General features: G+C 39.7%; 1 protein-coding gene across 1 annotated transcript in view; it reads left to right on the forward strand.

Annotated features, from left to right (window-relative positions):
* ppargc1a (peroxisome proliferator-activated receptor gamma, coactivator 1 alpha) overlaps positions 1–24,704 on the forward strand; it is a 79,953-nt gene that overhangs the window by 11,364 nt on the left and 43,885 nt on the right. Inside the window, exon 3 of the mRNA XM_062065942.1 lies at positions 22,073–22,270. Within this exon, the coding sequence (XP_061921926.1) occupies positions 22,073–22,270 (198 nt within the window). The remainder of the gene's footprint in view (positions 1–22,072; positions 22,271–24,704) is intronic.

Genomic DNA, 24,704 nt, shown 5'->3' on the forward strand with positions numbered 1-24,704 from the left:
CACTGATGTAGACCACAAGAAAGTGTTTTAAATGTTGGAAAAAAAAATCGTTATATGACCCATTTAATGGGCCTTATAATCCTGTTCGTCTTTTGTATGAAAATAGACCTGATGGATCCGGTGCGCCTTATGGTCCAAAAAATAGGGTAATTTAGGAAGCCACTCTTTGGCGGGCCAAAATAAAATACCCTTGATAGAGAGAATCTGTGATCCTGTTTTTGCAGTCAGTCCGTTAAAATAGCAGAGCAGGTACACAGATCTTGATCCTGTTCCAGTGGGCTCAATCATAAAGTTAAAGTTAAAGTAACACTGATAGTCACACGCACACTAGGTGTGGTGAAATTAACCTCTGCATTTGACCCATCCCCTTGTTCCACCCCCTGGGTGGTGAGGGGAGCAGTAAGCAGCAGCGGTGGCCGCGCTCGGGAATCATTTTGGTGATTTGACCCCCAATTCCAACCCTTGATGCTGAGTGCCAAGCAGGGAAGCAATGGGTCCCATTTTTTACAGTCTTTGGTATGACTCCTGGGGTAGGGACAGACAGGATACATAAATGAAGTCAGCAGGAACAGGAACGGCACTATAAAACCTATTGGATTGAAATTGTTTCACCTCATACCTAGGCAGGTTTGTAAGAAAAAAAACACCACAGATCCCTCAGTGTTTGCATGTGTTTATACTGTATGTCACTGGTCTTATGCTATGTAATCCCGGCCTCCGTGTGTATAACGCAGCTCATTTCATTCGCAAATCCAGTAAAAATGTTCACAGGATTCGTTATCTTAACCCTGGATAAACTCTTATTTACCTATTCTAGCCTCAATATTGACTATACCATTTGTTAGGATGCAAAATAGTTACTATTTTTCTCCATGTTTCGTGCTAGTGGGGACTCCGGGCACTGTTAAATAATACAAGCAGTGTTGGCGCTATCGCGTGGCATCATGGCAACATGTGTGTGTGTGTGCGTGAGAGAGAGTCTGGGGGAGGGTTGGATTATTGGCTTAGTGTTTTGGCCAGGTTAACGTGAAACAGCCCTGAAAGGCTCTGAGCTGAGATTACCCCGTTTGGCTAAAAATAGACATCACCACCACCCAACACACACATGCACGCACACACACACACAAACAGTGACTAGAAAATACCACTATTGGATCTGTGTATTGTAAGTTTCAATTACACACAAATGCACCTGTGGACAGTGGTGGTGGAAGAGCTCTACTGGGGGATTTGGGATCAGCTGGGCAGGATCACCAAAGCAATCAGCGGCAGCATCCCACTGGGACCACCACGTGTTTGTGTGTGTGTGTGTGCGTGTGTGTGCAAGTGTGAGAGAACGTGTGTGTTCTGTGTGTGCAAGTGTGAGAGAAAGTGTGTGTTCCGTATGTGTGTGTGAGAGAGAGCGATAGCGCATGACAGCCAAGCAGATCAAAAGATGCTCTTCTTCCATACACTCCCAAAAGAGACTATTGTTTTGGACCAAACCACCTTCATCTTCCTCTTCCCCACTTGAAACAAATCATTGGCCTTGAGGACCTAAAGTAGGCAAGCGGATGTCCAAACCATGCTGGATCGGACAGCTCCATCTCATATCTATCACCCGAAGTAGCCGTTTTTTCAGAACCCATTGCAAAGATTCTCTATATAAGTGGATCTCAACTGGTTTAGCTGCAAAATCTACCAAGTCAAACCCCAAATTGGTCATCACTAGGGATGATACTCGAAACCGGTTTTCCCGGTTGTTCGATAAGAAAAGAACCGAGTCCTCGGACTCGAATCCCTTTTTGAGAACCGGTACCCGTTATCGAGACCACTATAGTAAAGAAAAAGAGTTGGTTCTTTATTCGAATCCCTCAGAACAAATACCGTCCCGAACAGAAATGCCCCTTGAGACATCACAAGAAATGACGGCACGTAGCTCAGTCATTAGGAGCAGATAGCGAAAGCAGGAAAAAAATGCACCGGAAAAAGCGCTCCAAAGTTCAAAACAAAAGGTATAATCCAATGAATAACTTTACTGAGAGATTTGAGCAGACTACAAACACATGACGAACACTTTTACGACCAACCGGAAACATAGCAACCAGGCTAGCAACGCACCTCCTTTACGGCAGCTGTCGCAACGTTCTTAAAGCAACCGCAGCACATACATATATATGATATCTCCCTTTTTTAACTTTTGGTTTTCTTTCCTTGTAAACAATACAAAATCACACTGTATATGTGTTGTCTGTCTAATTATAAATAATGCAGACGAGGCGTGTTGGCTGAGTTCTTGACGTTTACTTTCACAGCGTGCTCATAACCTCATTCTTAGCTGCCGGGTGGCGACATGCAACAACACTTTTCGGGTCTACCGCGCATGCTCGTCACTCCCGTTGCATGCTGGGTAGTGTAGTTGTGATTTTCCTAGCTCATAACATCACATCTTTCCACCTATAAATAAATAATGTTAACACAATAAAGTGTATTTCTTTTTTTAGCTTTAACTTTTCATTTTTTAGCATTGTAATCACATTTGCAAACAACTTTTCTCTTCATAGAAATTTCTTTCAATAAAGAAATAAAGTGCAAAAATGTCAAAGCATCAGCATTTGACAGTTATGTCAAATAGCAGCAGAAATGCACTTTTTGGAGAGCAGTATTTTCAGTTTTGTGCCCAAGGGACTGATTTTATTTAACACTATATTATTATTTATACACCTATAGTGATCACAGAGACAGGTTGTTTTTGTGTTACTGTATATATTTGTTTTTCTGAAAAATCCCACTTAATATACTTTGGGTAACAACAGTCAATATTTGTTTATTTTATTTTTATTTTTTTAGGGGGGTAACAGTCAATATGTATTTATTTATTAGATTTAATTTTTTTCTTATATAATAAAAGTGAGCTTTTGTTAAACCAAATATTGTGTTTTTTTTCCCATATACAACAACTTATCTGGACTCGATAAGAGAATCGATAAGGAATCGGTTCGATAAGAGGATTCGATAATAGACTCGAACTCGATAATTTCTTATCAAACATCATCCCTAGTCATCACTGCGCAAACCCATTCCCAGACCCAGTGTTGATAAAATGTGAAAAATTGCCAAAAAGTCAAATACTTAAGCTGCTGGCTCTAATCAAAAAAGGCAAACACACCCTTTCCCTTTAATTGGTCTTGTTGTCTTAATTGACTTACTGTATTTTCCAGACTATTTTTTCCTATGCTTTTAACCCTGCGGCTTATAAAACGGTGTGGCTAATTTCTTGATTTTTCTTCGCTAACGGCCATAGTGTTTTGTATTCAACAAATAGTTTTCATATCACACCAACAGAGAAACTGAAAAGGTGTGTTATTATTTGTGCTAAGGTGCCATCTTTTGGACAAGCTCGCTCACTGCAGATTGAAAATGTACTTCCTTTTTCGTGCCTTGAACCGAAAATAAAACTGTCCTTAGCGTTTTCTGCTCAAAAGGATTCTTCATTCATCAATCCAAACGTTTGAAAGTTTTACAAAATAACTGAAACAATTCATAATTACTAAACCGTCCCAGGTTTGATATATGTAGAATTGTTTCCATGCATATTTGTATGTGCTATCGTAATGCAATCAAGCTAGCGTCATTAGCATGAGTGAATATGCTAACATGTTTACAATTATCCATGTTAGTATTATTACTTGGAACAGGAATCAAAATCTTGTTCGGAACCAGTTCCCAGTGATTCAATTACTTGGAATCGTTTGCCATTTTGCCAAGCGATTCTCTTATTGATTCTTCCGGGTGGGGATGACGTCATGACAGAACGTACGTACTGTGAAGTGACATCAGATCTCAGAATGGCAATGCTCAATCAAAACAAACTAACATTTTACAAGAAAAGACTGCAATTGCGCTACTTTTAATAATTATAAGGCAGCTATTTCATCAACAAGAAGACATGCGAGCAATATGCTGAAACATTTGAACACACAGCATGCAATAATTATAAATGAAAGTCGCGTTTTTGAACCGCTCCGCTCTCATCCCATGCAGCAGTAATGCTAGTAAGTCATCTGGATACAACAGGTACTAACTAACCACCTATCCTGTTAGTACTATTGTTTGTTAAATTGGAAGTAATGCCTTTTCATTCAGATGAGCATGACAAGAAACAGATTCTGACTGGCTCCGGGGCAGTATTCGCCCCAGTTCACGTCTGCCGCTAGATCTATTTGCTACAGTAGACACTCCTGATTTTCGTTAGGTGAATGTCCAATTGTAGTCAGAGAAAAGATGCATGTTTTCCTCCCACCAGATTTTCTTGCAGTCATTATATTATACAGGTGAAGCTCAAACAATTTGAATATTGTGTACAGCAATTTACTTCAAATGTGAAACTAATATATACTCATTACATGCAAAAAAAAAATAGATATGTCAAGCCTTTATCATTTTGATGATCTTGGCTTACACTTTTTAAAACTGCAAATTTTCTGAGATTTTCAATTCAACCTTATAACCAACGTCTCTCACTTTGCATGCAATAAGTTAATATTGCATGTAACTAAATGTTACATTCTTGTGTAATTTCCACAATTGTTTTTATTTTTTTAAATTCTACAGAATAATATTTATATATTTATTACATTTATTTTCAAAAAAAAAAAAAGTGTTTCTTCTATGCTACATATGTGAATACACTTTAGGCTTTCTAAGATCATGTGGTCTTTCTTTTCTCTTTTTTTCCCCAAATAAAAATCGATAAGAGAACCATTAAGGAACCGCATCGTTAAGCAGAATCGAAAGTGGAATCGGAACCGGAAAAATCTTATCAGTTCCCATTTGTAATTATTACTTTACAATGGCATTCTTTTTGTACTGTTTCAGTTTTGTAAAATTACCAAAAAGTCACCGTGGAGTTATTAAGTCTGTGTAGGTGTTTGGAGAGCTAGCCTCCACAGCTAGTGGTCCCAGGATGATGACTTCTGATTTTTTTTGTAGCTGTTTTACTGCTGTGTGACAGGCACCTTTTGGAAACAATTAAGGTAAATCTTAATTATAAATATTTTATATTGATATGTGTTGGCCCTGCGATGAGGTGGCAACTTGTCCAGGGTGTACCCCGCCTTCCGCCCGAATACAACCGAGATAGGCTCCAGCACCCCCCGCGACACCCAAAAAAGGGACAAGCGGTAGAAAATGGATGGATGGATGTATCTGCGGCTAATGGCTCCGTATGGCTAATAAATGTCAAAATATATCCATCCATCCTTCCATTTTCTACCGCTTGTCCCGTTCAGGGTCGCAGGGGGTGCTGGAGCCTATCTCAGCTGCATTCGGGCGGAAGGCGGGATACACCCTGGACAAGTCGCCACCTCATCACAGGGCCAACACAGATAGACAGACAACATTCACACTCACATTCACTCACTAGGGCCAATTTAGTGTTGCCAATCAACCTATTTTTCTTCTAAAATGTTGTGAAACCGGCTTAAATACTAGTGCGCTCTATGGCAAAGAAAATATGTTTATTAACGCTGCTCCATGTCCTAATTTTTCGAAATATGCAAGTAAGAAAGGCCCCCAAATGAATGGTTCTGCGAGTCAGTTGACATCGTTCAATTAAAAGAGCCGTTCAAAAGACCTGACTCATTTGCGAAGTTCACATCTCCATCAGGCAAAGACACTTAGACCCACTGAAAACAGTTTTGTGACCCAAAAGTTAAGCATCACTGAAAGATTATCTCCATGACAGAGATTGAGCAGGTCCTCCAGAAACCGGGGGTAGCTGGTTCAAACCCAACATCCATTATTCCCAACACTATTCATTGAATCGAAAATACTGAAATTCCACGACATAGTGAATTTGCAAACAGCTAAAGTTATACACAAAGCAAACTACAATCTGCTACCCAATAATATACAACAATTCTTCTCAACAAAAGAGGAGCAATATGATCTTAGAGAAAAATGTTATTTAAAACATCTGTATGCACGTACAACACTTAAGACCTTCAGTATATCAGTATGTGGAATTAAATTATGGAATGAATTAAGCAAACAAATCAATATGATCCACTTCAACAAACTGTTCAAACTTAAAGTGTTTACAAAGTACAAAGAAGAAGAACCATGATAAACATTCTCAATTTATTTCATCCATCCATTTATTTTCTAGATAATGATAATTATCCCACCATATGAAATATAATTTCAGTGTTTCCCACACATTCATTTATTTGTGGCGGCCCGCCACAAAATAATTACGTCCGCCACAAATAAAAAAAATAAAAACTTTTTTTTTTTTTTTTTTTTTTGTTGTCCTGTCCAGCTTCTCAGGCAAATCATATAGTTGATGTAGATGCCCATATAGGCTGTTCAGATTTACGTCACAAAAGAGAAGTGTAGGATACTTCTCTTCTTGCCTTATTTGTATTTGACCACTACTGTTTTCTGTTTATTTGTTACTGACTGTGGCAGGACACCTCTGCCTCTGTTTCACTTTATGTTGCTGGTAAATAATATGGTTGTAGTGTAGGCTAAAGTTAAATTATTAAGTATCCACTTATTAAAGGGGCAGAGCTTTAAGAGACATTTTAGCTTTTATATTTTATAAGATATATTTTTTGTAAGAACCACAATTAATAAATATATTTCAGTGAATAACTTATTGTTCAAGTCTGTATATAAATATGTACATAAAGTGTTGTAATTATATTGTAAAATGGATGGATGGATGGATGGATGGACGTTTAAAACAAAACTGTTATTATTAATTAGTAAGTATACATTTTTTGAGCCTTTTTAGAGAAAGTCATATCATTGTAGTACATTATGCAAATTACTCGATGTCGTGGTGACCACGCCCATAGCCACGCCCATAGTCACGCCCCCACCCCCACAGGTATCTTGGCAGTTTATGGGAAACACTGAACTTACTTCACTGATTATTATTTATTTATTTTTATTGTTATTACTTACGGAGTATATTGTGAATGAATTGAGGACAGGAAGTGAACTAACGTTTTAGCAAGGGGTAGGATTAAATAAGCTCTGCTTCTTCCTACTCCTTTTCGAACATGTTGAATAGAGAAACTGGAAATTGTGATGTATCATTTTGTATGCATGCATGTTCCAAATAAACACAAACTCAACTCAACTCAACTCAAACTCAACATCCTCTATCCAATTAATTACTATTCACCCACCTTTCCTCCAGTTATACCCACACTGGTATATGAATGAATGACTATTTTTGTGGTCATCGGAGAAGATACATTTCAGCCAGGGGTAAACTGACTGATGGAAACCGCAAGGCAGTAGCTTACTTTTGCTGTGAAGTGAATTACAGGTTTTAATTCCTCCAAAGACATGCACCTGGGAATAGGTTGATTGGTAACACCATATTGGCCTTAGTGTGTGAATATGAGGGTGAATGTTGTCTGTCTATCTGTGTTGGCCCTGTGATGAGGCGGCGACTTACCCTGCTCCAGCACCCACTGCTCATTAAGCATGAATTCACTGAGATGGAGAGAAGGGTGATTGTGGGCCATGTGACGCCATGCAGCTATATATTCAGATTCCCACTTGTGCATGTGACCGGGTTCCAGACCATAAATGTAAATGTTAAACCTCCATCCCAGCCGGCAGAGGCTGTGATTAGCTTTAATCAATAGCAACTACTATGCAGTAGATCCTTAAACTAGCGGAGCATGGGTGAAATAGAGGATCTTTGACGAATGGTGTTTCTTTTGCAGTAGATTCTTAAATAGCAGAGCACTCCTGTCACATCGATGATCTTTGAAAAGCAATAGTGGCACCACTTCTTTTGCAAGTGTCCCAATATTTGTGTCCATATGCGTTCTCCAAAGATGAAGCTTGTCGCAGCTTTGTTCTCCTCACTTGTAAAGATGAACGCCGCGTAAACGCCAGTAAAGTACGGCCCATATGGCACATGAAAGTACACAAGAAAACAAAATAAAAAAAGCTCGCTCAAATAGCTTGCCTGCAAAGTCATGACCGAGGGGGAGAAGAGACTCTCCTCTACCTGCTTCCAGGCGCACAGGCAGAAGTGAAGGTAAAAAGATAATGCGTTTATTTGCTAATCAGCAAATAGCTTTTAGCCGGCGGCTAAGTGGCGGTGCCTGTGAGGCTGTGATAAGATCGTGTGCTTTCAGGTGTTTCCCTGTCACGCCGCCATTGAGTGCAAATTAAATGCATTGACCTTCTTTCGCCGCCGCCATCAAATGCCTGCATTTCCCCCCCAAAAAAAGATTGTGTCATTTCAATTACCATTCGTCTCTGATATTGCCCCCTGCCCCGGTATATCTTCCTGAGCATGCAGCGACAATGATGTCCACAATGTGTTTAGAGCGGCACGTTGGCGTCCTTCCGAGGACAAAAGACAAACACCGCCAACTATTGATGGGCTTGCGGGGCGTCGAAGGTGGTGTCCTCCATCACTAACTGGAGTACTTTCTGCTCTTTTTGCTAGTCCAAAACAAAGACAACAAGTAATTCCGCCCTCATTGGCCAGTTTGTATTTCAATCATTAGCTCCAGTGATAATTACTCTTTATGCAAACATTGGCCAGTCTGCATGTCAATCAATGCATGTTGCATCAATGTGGGTAAACAAATGTAAGCATTGATCGGGCTACATGTCAATTAGGCAAAGCAGCACCAGTAATTGGTCGGTCATGCAAATTAGTCATTTTACAAACATTGGTCATGTTAATCAATGTTTGTTGCACCAGTGTTTGGTTATTGGTTAAACACATCCACACATTGATTAGTACATAGCACAGTGTTTCCCACACATTCATTTATTTGTGGCAGCCCGCCACGAAAGAATTACGTCCGCCACAAATAAAAATAAATAAATAAAAAAAAAAAAAAAACTTTTTTTTTTTTTTTTTTTTTTTTGTCCTGTCCAGCTTCTCAGGCAAATCATATAGTTGATGTAGATGCCCATATAGGCTGTTCAGATTTACTTTACAAAAGAGAAGTGTAGGATACTTCTCTTGTTGCCTTATTTGTATTTGACCACTACTGTTTTCTGTTTATTTGTTACTGACTGTGGCAGGACAACTCTGCCTCTGTTTCACTTTATGTTGCTGGTAAATAATATGGTTGTAGTAGTAGGCTAAAGTTAAATTATTAAGTATCCACTAATTAAAAGGGCAGAGCTTTAAGAGACATTTTAGCTTTTATATTTTATAAGATATCTTTTTTGTAAGAACCACAATTAATAAATATATTTCAGTGAATAACTTACTGTTCAAGTCTGTATATAAATATGTACATAAAGTGTTGTAATTATATTGTAAAATGGATGGATGGATGGATGGATGGATGGACATTTAAAACAAAACTGTTATTATTAATTAGTAAGTATACATTTTTTGAGCCTTTTTAGAGAAAATCATATCATTGTAGTAAATTATGCAAATTACTCGATGATGTCATGGTGACCACGCCCATAGCCACGCCCCCACCACCACAGGTATCTTGGCAGTTTATGGGAAACGCTGATAGCACCAGTCATGTAATTTGGTCAGTCTACATGTCAGTCATTGGGTGTTGCACTAGTGTTTGGTCAGTGGGTGGACAAATCCAGGCATTGACCGGTCTACATGCCAATTAGGCAAAGCAGCACCAGTAATTTATTGGTCACCTGGATTATGTGATTGGAAACCAGATCCCTCAAGGGGGTGTGTGCGCCGGAGGGGACCCTTCATATCGCACATGCGCCAGTCTTAACGCGTGGGATATAACCCGGAATCAGATACCATTCAATAAAAACGTAGCAACAATTGTAATGAAGAGTAGACTGTTGCTTCACAGGTTAAAATAACAGAACTTTTTAAAGTGCATCGACAGTAGAAAAAAAGAAGCAGAGATTTAGTGAAGGAGGTAGCTAAGGAAATGGAAGATGCCGTCTTAATTCAGACTCCTGAACAAAATACGAATGAGATGGAAGAGAATGAAGCATTACAATGCAAATGAAGCGTGATTAAGAATAACTCTGTATTACACACAACTAGCAAGATAGTCCAGAACAATAGCAACCTTCATTTGGAACAGTATTGGGACGTTAGGGCGAAGTTGGTAGAGTGGCCGTGCCAGCAATCGGAGGGTTGCTGGTTACTGGGGTTCAATCCCCACCTTCTACCATCCTAGTCACGTCCGTTGTGTCCTTGGGCAAGACACTTCACCCTTGCTCCTGATGGCTGCTGATTAGCGCCTTGCATGGCAGCTCCCGCCATGTGTGTGTGAATGGGTGAATGTGGAAATAGTGTCAAAGCACTTTGAGTACCTTGAAGGTAGAAAAGTGCTATACAAGTATAACCCATTTATCATTATTTATTTATTGCCCGGGGCACGAACAGTCTTTTCCTTCGGGTTCAAAACTCCTTCAATCAAAGAGCATTATGAATGAACTCCGAGAAATTCAGAAGTTTTGTTTCCAAAAAATTATTTAGAAAATCTTTCTATGCTTCGGAACTACATCCGCTCAAATACATTCTTGATAGTAGCGTCATGTTCGTAGCTCAATCTGAGATCATTTCAAATATTACAGCTGACATCATGTACCACAGAGCTAGGTTATGGTAAATGGGTTATACTCGTATAGCGCTTTTCTACCTTCAAGGAACTCCAAGCGCTTTGACACTATTTCCACATTCACCCATTCACACACACACACATTCACACACTTGGCGGGGGCTACCATGCAAGGCGCTAACCACGACCCATCAGGAGCAAGGGAGAAGTGTCTCTCTCAAGGACACAACGGACGTGACTAGGTTGGTAGAAGCTGGGGATTGAACCAGGAACCCTCAGGTTGCTGGCACGGCCACTCTCCCAACCGCGCCACGTTGTCCTCGCTGTTAACATGTACGGAGCCACAGAGGCTAGTGTGACGTCATAGGTCAACCTAAAAAGCAATATATTTAGTGGCAGGCACATGGCGTATGACCAATGGTCGCATTAGAGAAGGTGCATGGACACTTCGAGTTCACGCCTGAAGGTGTGAAAATACAAAAAAAAAAAAAAAAAATCAATACAAAAAGAAAATAATTCAAGAAATCAGAGTAATTTAGTGTATGCAAACGTAGTAAGTGTTTGGTCAGTAGTTAGAGACATCCAATAATTGGTCAGTCTGCATGTTACATACAGCACTGATTATTGGTTCAATAGACTTAAAGACTTAGACTTGGACTTCCTTTTATTGTCATTCAAATGTGAACTTTACAGTACAGATAAGAACGACATTGTGTTGCATTAGCTCGTTGTAGTGCAGGATAAAAGAGCAATAAGGTGCAGATATAAATAAATAGATTACTGTACAGATAAATAAATTGCACTTTTGCATATGCATCCACGTTTATGGATGTATGGTATATTGTCTTTATATTCCAGCGAGTTCATCCGTTTTTGGGGGGAATTGAGGGGATTATTGTGATGCGTTCAAGAGTCTTATGGCTTGAGGGAAGAAGCTGTTACAGAACCTGGACGTTTTGCTACGGAGGCTGCGGAACCTCTTTCTAGAGTCCAGCGGTGAAAACAGCCCTTGGTGGGGGTGGGAGTAGTCTCTGAGCCCTGGTCAGGCAGCGGCTTTTATTATTTTTTATTGTTATTTATTTATTATTAGACTGATTTAAACATTGGGTTGCCTAATTGCCTAGTACTTGGTTGGTAAACTTTAGCTTGGGTTCATTGCTCTTTGATCTCTTGAACACATTTGTTGGAATAGTCGAAGCTTCTACACAAGCTACACTTACAGATGTAAGCGAGTTCAGCAGTGGCAACAGGGTGATGCCGTCTCTAACGGGAAGAAGAAAGAACATCCTCGCTTACATCCCAGGGGTAGGCATCTCTATCGGATGTGGCCAGGATGTGCTACAACGCACACATCTATACATTCACATATATATTTATATAGCGCCTCTTCTCACTTTCACTTTCCCTCTCTTGTCCCCCACGTCAGCTCATGTGATAGCGTTCTAACAGTTTCCAATGGTTCCCAGGAGATATATCATCCTTACACACACACACACATCATTGATGGGTCAAACCATTTCCTCTGTGATGTATTACTCGCATGGCCTTCTAAACCCAGACAGACATCTGGCATATAAATAGCCAGCGTGCGCTCGCCTAATGTCAATTCACCCACATAGCTCTCGTGTTTTAACAAGGAGACTTCCGAGTGGTGAATTCCGAGCAGGACTAATGGATTATTGCAAAGTCGCGGTAGCACCACCAGTCAAATGATTGCAATGGGAGCAACTTCTGACGATAACAAGAGCCGGTTGGCAGCTATTTATTAAAGCTAATCGCAGCTTCTGCTAGCCAGGACGGAGGTTTAACATTTAGTTTTATGGTTTGTACCAAATGCAAAAATGCTATGCATAGCAGTCAAACAGTAAGTCCATAAAAACAGCAGACCACTCCTCTCACATAGAGGATCTTTGACTAATGTCATTGTTTTGGTTTTTTTACAGTACTGTAATAGGAAAACTTTGATTAGTAATTAGTGTAATTTAAAGCTGCAATGGTGCAGTTTTGGCCAAAGCAATAATTAACTTGAGATGACCTACTTAATTTTCTACATATTTTGCTTCTTTGGGTTCCTTTTTTACATATTAATGAAGCAGTGTTCCCTGTCCAAAAAACAGTTTACCTTTGTTTGGTTTCTGGCAATTAACAAATTTAATTTGAACTTTTGGTGTTTGTTTAAAGCAGCTCTTTTCACCTTTCTTCCAGAGTTATCGGTCTTGTGAATAGTATCTGCTGGCACACAATGGGGAAGTGCGGAACTCAATAAAATAGTTAATGGCAAGGACAATCTGAAAGAAAACCTTTCCTGATAACAAAAGGACCTCACCTCGTAATGAACATGTGCCTTTCTTTGCTGGAATGCAGGGGTGAAGGAGGTAAGACAGGCGGGAGGAGAAGCTCTTGCAAGCACTTGCCAGCATGTTTTATGGCTAATTGAAGCATTTGGAATAAAACAACCACAGAATGACACCCTTTAGCATAGGAACAGGGTTAATATATTGTGATCCCCACAATTAGCCCAGCATTGTTAAACAATCTTTAATTTGGTGAGGTCCATTAAGCGGGATAGTCGATTCCACAGCCACCACCACACTTTGTCTTTGTTCTTTGTGCCACCATTTTCCTCTCCATAGTTCAGTAGTCATCAATGGAAGTGACGGGAAGCCTCCCTTGCCATTTGCATCATCCTTCTCCTGTTAGTTGACGCTTATTTAGGATATCTTGAAAATGTATGTGATACTGTGTTTTTAAAGGCCTACTGAAACCCACTACTACCGACCACGCAGTCTGATAGTTTATATATCAATGATGAAATCTTAACATTGCAACACATGCCAATACGGCCGGGTTAACTTATAAAGTGCAATTTTAAATTTCCCGCGAAACTTCCGGTTGAAAACGTCTATGTATGATGACGTTTGCGCGTGACGTCAATGGTTGAAACGGAAGTATTCGGACACCATTGTATCCAATACAAAAAGCTCTGTTTTCATCGCAAAATTCCACAGTATTCTGGACATCTGTGTTGGTGAATCTTTTGCAATTTGTTTAATGAACAATGAAGACTGCAAAGAAGAAAGCTGTAGGTGTGATCGGTGTATTAGCGGCTGGCTGCAGCAACACAACCAGGAGGACTTTGACTTGGATAGCACACGCGCTATCCGACGCTCGCCGCCAACCGCATCGATGATCGGGTGAAGTCCTTCGTCTATCGCTGGAACGCAGGTGAGCACGGGTGTTGATGAGCAGATGAGGGCTGGCTGGCGTAGGTTGATAGGTAATGTTTTTAGCATAGCTCTGTGAGGTCCCGTAGCTAAGTTAGCTTCAAAGGCGTCGTTAGCAACAGCATTGTTAAGCTTTGCCAGGCTGGAAAGCATTATCCGTGTAGTTACAGGTCCATGGTTTAATAGTATTGTTGATTTCCTGTCTATCCTTCCAGTCAGGGGTTTATTTATTTTGTTTCTATCTTCAGTTAAGCCCGATGCTATCACGTTAGCTCCGTAGCTAAAGTGCTTCGCCAATGTATTGTCGTGGAGATAAAAGTCACTGGGAATGTCCATTTCCGGTTCTCGACTCTCATTTTCAAGAGGATATAGTATCCGAGGTGGTTTAAAATACAAATCCGTGATCCACAATAGAAAAAGGAGAAAGTGTGGAATCCAATGAGCCATTTTACCTAAGTTACGGTCAGAGCGAAAAAAGATACGTCCTGCACTTCACTCTAGTCCTTCACTCTCACGTTCCTCATCCACAAATCTTTCATCCACGCTCAAATTAATGGGGTAATCGTCGCTTTCTCGGTCCGAATCGCTCTCGCTGCTGGTGCAAACAATGGGGAAATGTGAGGAGCCCTTCAACCTGCGACGTCACGCTACTTCCGGTACAGGCAAGGCTTTTTTTATCAGCGACCAAAAGTTGCGAACTTTATCGTTGATGTTCTCTACTAAATCCTTTCAGCAAAAATATGGCAATATCGCAAAATGATCAAGTATGACACATAGAATGGATCTGCTATCCCAGTTTAAATAAAAATATTTCATTTCAGTAGGCCTTTAAGTGGAAGGCCTTGTTATTGGTCAGTCATTGGGCTGATTGTTCATGAAAACATTGGTCAGTTTACATTTCAGTTAAGACACAATGCTCCAGTCAAGCATTAAATGTAGCACCAGTTACTGGTAAGTCATTGAAATAATTATTCATGCAAACATTGACTGGTATATGTCATTCAGGACAAGCTGCATCGCTCATTGATTGGGCATGTGAATTTGTCATCATGCAAACTTCTTTCAGTCGACTTGCCATACTGCGACAGTTAGTCTCTTGTTTATGCAGTCTATACAGTCTAAATGCTAATCATTACACATAGCACTAGTTATTGGTCAGTCATTGGGCAGATTCATGCAAACATTGGTAGGTCTGCAGGTCAATCATTAGCACCAGCTATAGGTCATTTGCTGGAATTGTTCAGACATATGACTGCCGTTTGATGAACTTTGGTTAATTTAAATGTCAGTCCTTACATGTACAGGACCACCAGTTTTTGTACAGGTCATTCATTGTGCATACATTGGCCAGTTTACATTTCAAATAGTATTTCCAATATCAGTCATTAATTGGACATGTACTTATCTTTGTTGGATCTACTTGTCTGCCATGAACAAACATGTCCATGAGCAAACATAACAGTCATTGGTCGGGAATTGGACCTAACATTAGTCAGTTTGCATGTAAACGATTACATGTTGATAAACCACTCGTTGTTCAGACATGCAACTCCTTTGGTCCTCAGACACTGCATTATTGGTTGTTCGTGTGATTCCATCGCCATGCAAAGATTGGTCAGTTTAAATGTCAGGATCAGTGCGCACTACACCAGTTATTGGTAGGACTCATATTTTCATGGTAACATTGGTCGAGCTACATGTCTGTAAATTAGCACCAGTTATTGGTCCTTTGTTGAAATCATTTGTTGTACAAACATTGACCCATCTTGACACATATTAGCAGTCATTGTTCGGACATTACTACTGCTAAAAGGAACAGTGGTCGATCTACATGTCAATCATTCCACAGATAACCAGGAATTCGGCAATGTTTGTTGATTCAACACTGTATATACCGTGTATATTTACAGGCAACACCGGTGATTGGTTGGTCACTTAAGTCACTAGACTCCTTCATGCCAACATTGGTAGAATATTTTCCTCTACATTGCTTGTTGGTGGGAGTTGGGGTCAGCCCAAAACAGATGGCTCATTAAAGACTCATTTATGATCCTACTTTTAATCTCTCTCGTGAATTTGGCCTAAGAAGCATCTAATAACTGCTGAGCACCCCCGCCCCACTTGCCTCCCCTCTCTCCCGCTTAGTCGCCAGGTAATAATGTTTGAGGTGTGTGTGTGTGTGTGTGTGTGTGCGTGTGTGTGTGTGTGTGTGTGTGTGTGTGTGTATGGGGGGGTTGCACACCGTTCCAGTGCGTTGGATTTAAAGCTCCTTACAAGTAATTAAACAGCATGACACCTCATACAGAGCAATATCCTGCCAGGACGTTTTTGCTTTGCCAGGGTGGCGTCGCCCCCTCGTACTTCCAACCCCCAGTCTTCGTATGTGGCGTTATCTCTGTGAAATATGTCCCCTTCATCATTTTCTAATAATGACAGAGTGCTCATGTTGTTACTCACTGAGCATCCCATTAACATTTTCCTCACTGTTAGCTAGCTAACTGAACATCTGAGACGTCTGCTAAATGCAAATTGGAGGGGGTGAGGGGAGGAAGTTGAGAAAATAACCGGTGGCGGACGCTGACATTTTGCCAGGGGAAGCATAATGACATGTTTTTCCCCTTTGAAAAAACACTGTCGATGGGTATTTTCTGCTAAGAAACAACAGTTTGATTTTGTTTTGGCAGTAATGCATCAATTTGTTGTCCTAAACCAGCCAATTAGAGGGCAGCTTCACCAGAGGAGCAGGCATTTAAAAAGCAATGCTGAAAGCTAAAGGTGTCTTAGAATAGTCGGCCATTCGGGCGTTCGAGTTGACTATTAACCTCGCAGTCGAATCATCGGAGACGAGTTGAGTATCGCAGCGGGTGTGTTGGGGGGCTCTTCTGCGATGGATCATTTTCATTTTAGAAAATATAAGGGCTGTCAAGTGATTATTATTTAATCAGATTCATCACAGTCTACAACGGTGATTAACCATGATTAATCACGGGTTATTAGTGGCAAAATAAATCAAATTTGCTTACGAAAATATCCCAATATTTGGATACAAATGCAATTTTGTAGTCAGAATGCTATACATAAATGTTTTTTTAAATGTTTTACTGGACTGCAAGACCATGATTTCCTCAAAACTTGGTGACAATAACTTTAGTAAGAATTAAGTGCACATTTTGAAAGTATTCAAAATACTATTGCAAACAAGGTAGTTATTAATTATATAGTTAACCAGTTGTTTTAAACAAACATGCTTAATGCTGATTTTCATTTTTGGCACAATGCGATCCCAGCTCGTTGTGATTACTTACCAGTGACGTGTAGTCACTAGAGGCAGGTGAGGCGGGGCCTCACCTGCCATCATGGAAAGAAAAAAAATGTAAAAAAAAAAAAAAAAATTAAATTGTTATATGTATCCAGTGATTATACTATAAAGTTATATTCCATTTAACTTCACCAGTTTTAGATTATTTTTATTCAAAACCGCTAAATTTTCACATTTGCCGTTCAAATACTGAAGAGACGGTGCGGTGATCAGCAGCAAGTTGAGGCACATCACTGCGTTGAGCCTCACCATGGATTGCGGACTCGGCTAACTGCTGGCCTGCTGTGCAGTGAGACCGTATTGCTATATGAACTATATTATACATTTCCATAGTTTAGTTAGCTGAGGTATATAATGTACAGTGTATTTTGTCAACAACTGTATGTGTGTAAAGTATTTCTTGTGCTGAGCAATCATAAAACTGCTGCGAAGACGCACTGTGTGAGGCTCGCAGTAATCCCGCCTCCTGGTGGTGGATAACGTACCTCCGCCGTAGAATGCACCCCCTGACGGGAGTGTTATATGAACTAAAGCCCACACTTAAACTTTCCACGGCAAGATTGAATCTATTTAAGAAAGTTATTTAATAAGAAGCCAACAAGTGCAAAAACAATAATGTTCATGTTGGAGGAGTTGTGAATGACAGGGCCACAACATTAGGTACACCTGCAGACTGCAGCACGGATTTCATATTTCATTCATTCACAACTCCTCCAACACGAACATTATTGTTTTTGCACTTTTTGGCTTCTTATTGAGCTGCTGCATTTTTTGGTAGGGTTGCTTATTTCTTTTGACAAACTTCTACATTTCTAAAAGGGGAGGAATGTAATAGAGTGATCTATGTTTGTCTGTTGCCATCTTCTGGTTAATGTTGGCTATAGCGTACTGGGGTTACTTTTTGGTTGGCCAACGATTTACGTGGTGTTGCGCACCTGACGTCAAGTGTGTTGAGTCTGTTCTGAAATCTACAGTAAAGAGACGTACTTCATCACCTCGCCTGGTTATTGCCTACAACCCAATATATTACATAAATGTAAGACCATAATATCGTTTTTTTTATTAAATGTGCTTTTTTGTGTGCTACAGTTTGTATGTGTAAAGTTAAGTTAAAATACCAATGATTGTCACACACACACTAGGTGTGGTGAAATTTGTCCTCTGCATTTGACCCATCCCTTGATCACCCCCTGGGAGGTGAGGGGAGCAGTGGGCAACAGCGGCGCCGCGCCCGGGAATAATTTTTGGTGATTTAACCCCCAATTCCAACCCTTGATGCTGAGGGCCAAGCAGGGAAGAATGCAGGTATAACCTTTTAAACATAACCCGTTAACTGCTGCCAATCAAATGGTGAATAAGATACTCTTTAGGGTTCATATGTTTGTAAATCTGACTGTGATGAAGTCAGTGCCTCACCAGCCATGAATCTCACCGCACGTCACTGTTACTTACAGATGTCCAATGTTTTCCAGTAAGCAAAATAAATTCACATTCTGCCTGAAGTTGCAACTTGATGCTCCTGTTTGTGTTGAACTGTTGGTTCATCATTGCTGCAGTTGTGCCTCTCGAAGGTATTGTACGACAGATCAGCTGCGGTGATATGAATGACATCTTCTTGCAGGACTTGGTCTTCACAGATGTTAGGTGGTTTACATGCGGTGGCTGTCCGTTTAGCAAAATCATATGTTTAACTTAACTGTAGTACTTTTGTTGACAACAAATACGCAGGTAAACCGCCAGCATAGCGTTCTCTGTTTGTTGTGGATGTAGCATTCATGCTATCGTTACCGTCCTCGACTACGTGTTTCGCTTTAAGATGTCATTTTAAAGTTGATGTTCGCCGATAATGTTTTTGCTGCAATACCAACAAGGTACTTCAGTCGTATCTAAAGTTATGTTTTGAAAAGAAATTGGCCGCCTCTCATCTCAATCACAGAGTGATTAATCTTCACTCATATTTAATACCGCAATAATTAATTTTTTATTAAATCACATGCACTAACATAACTAACCCCAGTAAATATATGAATATTATTGTATAATTACCTCATTATAATATTACACAATTGCTTTTGTATGTATTATTATTTTAAATAAGAAACAAATGGATGGATAATATTATTTGAAATCACAATTCAGGGTACAACTTAGCAGATATTTAAGTATTGAATCCTATTTTAACAAAAATATTTTGAAATATATGTTGATGAGTGTTGTTCCACCGGATACTATTACAGTTAAAATACATGCAATTGGATGCAGGGCATGCAATGTCTCTGTCAAAATTGAAAGAACGAAGACATTAAGTAGGAAAGATGTATGCTTGATTGTCGCACACTGTTTCCAGGCTTTTGCTTCACAATGTGGCCCCCAGGCCTTGAGTTTGACACCTGTGCTATAGGTAGTCAAGTTTGATCGTCTTCTCGGCTCCCCTGAAAATAAGATCTGTGTTTCTACATCCATGAGATGTTACTGACACCTATTGACCATTGTATAGTGCTACATATCTTCAGAATCCGTTTTTTTGTGGAGAGCCCAATAAGCTTTAACCTGACTCTCACCAGATCATTGTAGTTTGCTGAGCTCCACACAAGGATCTGGGCTCGAGGGCAATGCAAACTACTTCAAGATAGCAAAAAATAATGAACCAGCCAGGATCTCCGGGCGGGATTTCATAGATGTGACGTAGCGCCGAAGCGACTGTTTGACTCAAACAACAATGGCGGCACGCAGCGAGGAGTCGTGTGCTGACATTGATTCTGCTATTGCAACTGTTTTGTCGAATCTATCGAATATTTATTATTTAAAAGATGAACCGAGAACTTTTTGCTCTGTCGTTATCCAATATGTTGGCTGTTCCCTTTTGGATTTCCCAGCGTCGCTCTCATCAGCGTCACGGGTTGTGAGTGGTTGAAGTACCGCGTCATTCAAGATAACGGACAAGTGGTTTATCCAATCACATACAATTATTTTTTTTTTTACAAGGCCCCGCCTTCTGAAATACATCTCCTATTGAGAAGTCCCAGATCCTTGTGTGGAGCTCAGCCAACTACAAGGATCTGGCGAGAGTCAGGTTAAATAAAGCTTTGCTCTTTAAAGGCCTACTGAAATGAAATGTTCTTATTTAAACGGGAATAGCAGGTCCATTCTATGTGTCATACTTGATCATTTAGCGATATTGCCATATTTTTGCTGAAAGAATTTAGTAAAGAACATCGACGATAAAGTTCACAACTTTTGGTCGCTGATAAAAAAGCCTTGCCTGTACCGGAAGTAGCGTGACGTCACAGGTTGTGGAGCTCCTCACATCTGCACATTGTTTACAATCATGGCCAGCAGCAGCGAGAGCGATTCGGACCGAGAAAGCGACAATTACCCCATTAATTTGAGCGAGGATGAAAGATTTGTGGATGAGGAAAGTGAGAGTAAAGGACTAGAGGGCAGTGGAAGCAATTCAGATAGGGAAGATTCTGTGAGAGGCGGGTGGGACCTGATATTCAGCTGGGAATGACTAAAACAGTAAATAAACACAAGACATATATATACTCTATTAGCCACAACACAACCAGGCTTATATTTAATATGCCACAAATTAATCCGCATAACAAACACCTCCCCCCTCCCGTCCATACAACCCACCAATACAAATCAAACACCCGCACAACACACTCAATCCCACAGCCCAAAGTACCGTTCACCTCCGTAAAGTTCGTACAGCACACATATTTCCCCAAAGTTACATACGTGACATGCACATAGCGGCACGCACGTACGGGCAAGCGATCAAATGTTTGGAAGCCAAAGCTGTACTCACGGTAGCGCGTCTGCTATCCAACTCAAAGTCCTCCTGTTTGTGTTGCTGCAGCCAGTCGCTAATACACCGATCCCACCTACAGCTTTCTTCTTTGTTGTCTTCATTGTTCATTAAACAAATTGCAAAAGATTCACCAACACAGATGTCCAGAATACTGTGGAATTTTGCTATGAAAACAGACGACTTAATAGCTGGCCACAATGGTGTCCCAATATGTCCGCACAATCCGTGACGTCACGCGGAAACGTCATCATTCCGAGACGTTTTCAGCAGGATATTTTGCGGGAAATTTAAAATTGCACTTTACTAATCTAACCCGGCCGTATTGGCATGTGTTGCAATGTTAAGATTTCATCATTGATATATAAACTATCAGACTGCGTGGTCGGTAGTAGTGGGTTTCAGTAGGCCTTTAAAGAAAACATGATGCCATAGATGCGACTGATCGTCGACTATAGGCAAAATCGTACGAATCAGATGAAAATCCTTAGTCAAAGCTCAGGTAGTATAAATGAGTGGTCGTAGAGACAAGAAGCAAGTCAAAGATCCTCTGTGACAGGAGCGCACAGAAGCCTTTTTGCTGCTTTCACTGCAAAATATATATGCAGTTTACCCTCCAAAAAGCTCTTCAGTCTGCATTCACCTTTATATGTGGCATTTGTTTGTTTATTTCACGGCCCCCTTATATGAAACTCCCCGACTGTCATTAACATCTTTAAATACGGCGCCTTTATTCGGCATTAGCAGCGCGCTAATTCTCCCGTATCTGGAGGATTGCTGGCAAACATTTTGTCTGCGTAGATTTGAACCGGGCGTCATTGTTTGCCCACAAACTCCCTTTGAAAACATCCCTGCCTACCCTAGATACTTGCTCGCTTGTCAGCCTGGCTAATGGCTTTTCTGGGAGACGATATTATTTTGGTCCCGTTAAGCTGCGTTTTTTAAAATATGACTGACAGGCTTGACTCACTCAGGAGGAAGTGTGTATGTGTGTGTGTGTGTGTGTGTGTGTGTGTGTTTGGGTGGGTGGGGGGATTTTAGGCAAAACTTGCATGCAACCACCCACCACTTTTACTTTCCTTGGAGGAAAATATTTACAACTTCCAGACTAAAATGTCCTATTTTCTTTCTCTCTCTATGTTTCTGTCTGTCTACTGTTTTTTTTTTCACGCCTGCTAAGAAGATAGATGAAGAAAATGAGGCCAACTTGCTGGCAGTGCTTACAGAGACCCTGGACAGCATCCCGGTGGATGAGGACGGCCTGCCTTCATTCGAGGCTCTGGCAGACGGGGACGTGACCAATGCCAGTGACCAGAGCTGTCCCTCCTCCCCGGAAGACCTGCCCGCTACTCCAGAGGAGCCCGAGGAACCCTCTCTGGTAATCACTTTAAAGCAACCGTCTGTAACAGCTGCACCTGGAGTGACCAGCCTCAAAATGTGGCTTGTAAGAAGGAGAACATTTTTAGCCAATTTGATATTGGTGGACCAGCCAGGACACCTACTGCCTCCCGGCCTGACAACTCTGATACCGCTACTTTGTTTTTTATTCACCATAGGTGTCAAAGTCGTTTTCACTGAGGGCCACATCACAGTTAGGTTTGGCCCCAAAGGGCCGCTTCTAACAGTGAATACTATTATTATACAATTTGTAATGCATTTTATTAGTAGATATTTTCAAAACTAAAATGTAAAAACAAATATGGTAAGTTGCAATAATTTCACCTCAAAATGTTGTGTATATTACTGTAAATGGAAAAACAGTACTGCTGTTTTTATGGTAAAAAAAAAAAAAAGGAAGCTCAGTTGCCAGAATTGTACTGTAAAATTTACATTTGTTTTTTGGTAACACTTTAGTATGGGGAACACATCTTCACCATTAATTAGTTGCTTATTAACATGCAAATTAGTAACACATTGGCTCTTAATTAGTCATTAAGTACATATTAATGCCTTTTTCGGCATGGCCTTATTATACAACCAGTAAGCCATTCACTAAGAGTCTTCCCTCAATAACTTCAGAATTATTGCTTATTAGCAACCCTAACCCTAACCCTTATATGTTCCCCTAGTGTCCAAATAACTCTAAATTAAGTCTTTGTTACTTTAATAAGCAACTAATTAATGAATATGTTCCCCATGTTACCGTTTTTTTTTTACTGTAAAAAAACATTTTTTGCACCTGAGCTGCTGGTTTGTTTGCTTTTTATCTGTAAATCAACAACTGTAGATGTTTCGGTGTATTACTGTAAATGTCAAAACAGCACCACAGTTTATTACAGTAAAAAAAAAAAACTACAGTTTTTTTCATTTAGAGAAAAATGCGGTAAAAACCACAGTAAGTTTCACAATTTTACCGTGAAATCTATTGCTACTTTTACATGGCACAATTTGATGGATAACTTGCTTTGAAATCATTATTATTAGTATTTATTAATATTTAAAAAATGGTTTGAAAATATATTTTTGCATAGTTAGACAATATTTAAGTCAACATTATTTGCGATTACAAGGAGTATTTTTTTTTTTTTCTGCCAAAATAAAAATAAATAATACATTTAGTAAGAAAAGTTACAGTACTTTATTGATACACATTATTTCCAGGCTTTCAAATTTTACTGGAAAATGTACTTTTGTTTTTTTATTGTAAATTTAAAAAAAACTTCAATTTTACAGTAACAATTTGGCACCTGAGTTGCCAGTTTGTTTGTTTTTTTGTTTTTTTTACCGTAAATCAACAACTGTAGATTTTTCGGTGTATTACTGTAAATGCCAAAACAGCACCACAGTTTATTACAGTAAAAAAAGTACAGTTTTTTTCATTTAGAGAAAAATGCTGTAAAAACCACAGTAAATTTCACAATTTCACATTGAAATCTGTTGCTACTTTTACATGGCACAATTTGATGGATAACTTGCTGTGAAATCATTATTATTACTATTTATTTCTATTTAAAAAATGGTTTGAAAATATATTTTTTTCATAATTAGACAATATTTAAGTTAACAATATTTGCGATTACAAGGAGTACATTTTTTTTCTCCCAAACTAAAAAGAAAGAATACATTTAGTAAGAAAAGTTACAGTACTTTATTGATACATATTATTTCCAGGTTTTTGAATTTTACTGTAAAATTTACATTTGTTTTTTTTACTGTAAATTAAAAAAAACAACATCAATTTTACAGTAACAATTTGGCACCTGAGTTGCCAGTTTGTTTTTGTTTTTTGTTTTTTTTACCGTAAATCAACAACTGTAGATTTTTAGGTGTATTACTGTAAATGCCAAAACAGCACTACAGTTTATTTGTCATGTCTGTGATTATGTTTTGTTTTAGTCATATTGGGATTTGGTTTTGGACTTTTTGTGCACTTTTATTTGTCACCATAGCAACCATTAGTTTCACCTGGTTGACATTGTCATGTCACGCACCTGTTCACCTGTCTTGTCACGCACCTGTTTTCACTGATCACGTCATTATTTAAATCTGTCCGTTTCTGTTGTTCGTCCTGGCGTCCTCACACTATTTCATCACTCTGCTTCATGTCTTGTCACAGTTCTTTACCAAGTAAGTTTTGTTCATTTATGCCACAGTTAGTGTTTTTGTTTTATTGTTCATAGTTTTTGTGCCCACGTGCATGTCTTTTGTTTCATAGTCAAGTTTGTATTTCCGCCTTTGTGTGCGCCTTTTGTTTGCTTCCTTTTGTTGTAGTTTATTAGTGTTAAAAAAATAAATAATGTATTTAAATTCACGCCTTGCCCGCGCCAATTTTCCTTTGCCTTCCGGAGAAGCAAAACCCAAGAACCCAGTCA

This window comes from Entelurus aequoreus, linkage group LG12, assembly GCF_033978785.1.
Source record: "Entelurus aequoreus isolate RoL-2023_Sb linkage group LG12, RoL_Eaeq_v1.1, whole genome shotgun sequence".
NCBI classification, from domain to species: domain Eukaryota; kingdom Metazoa; phylum Chordata; class Actinopteri; order Syngnathiformes; family Syngnathidae; genus Entelurus; species Entelurus aequoreus.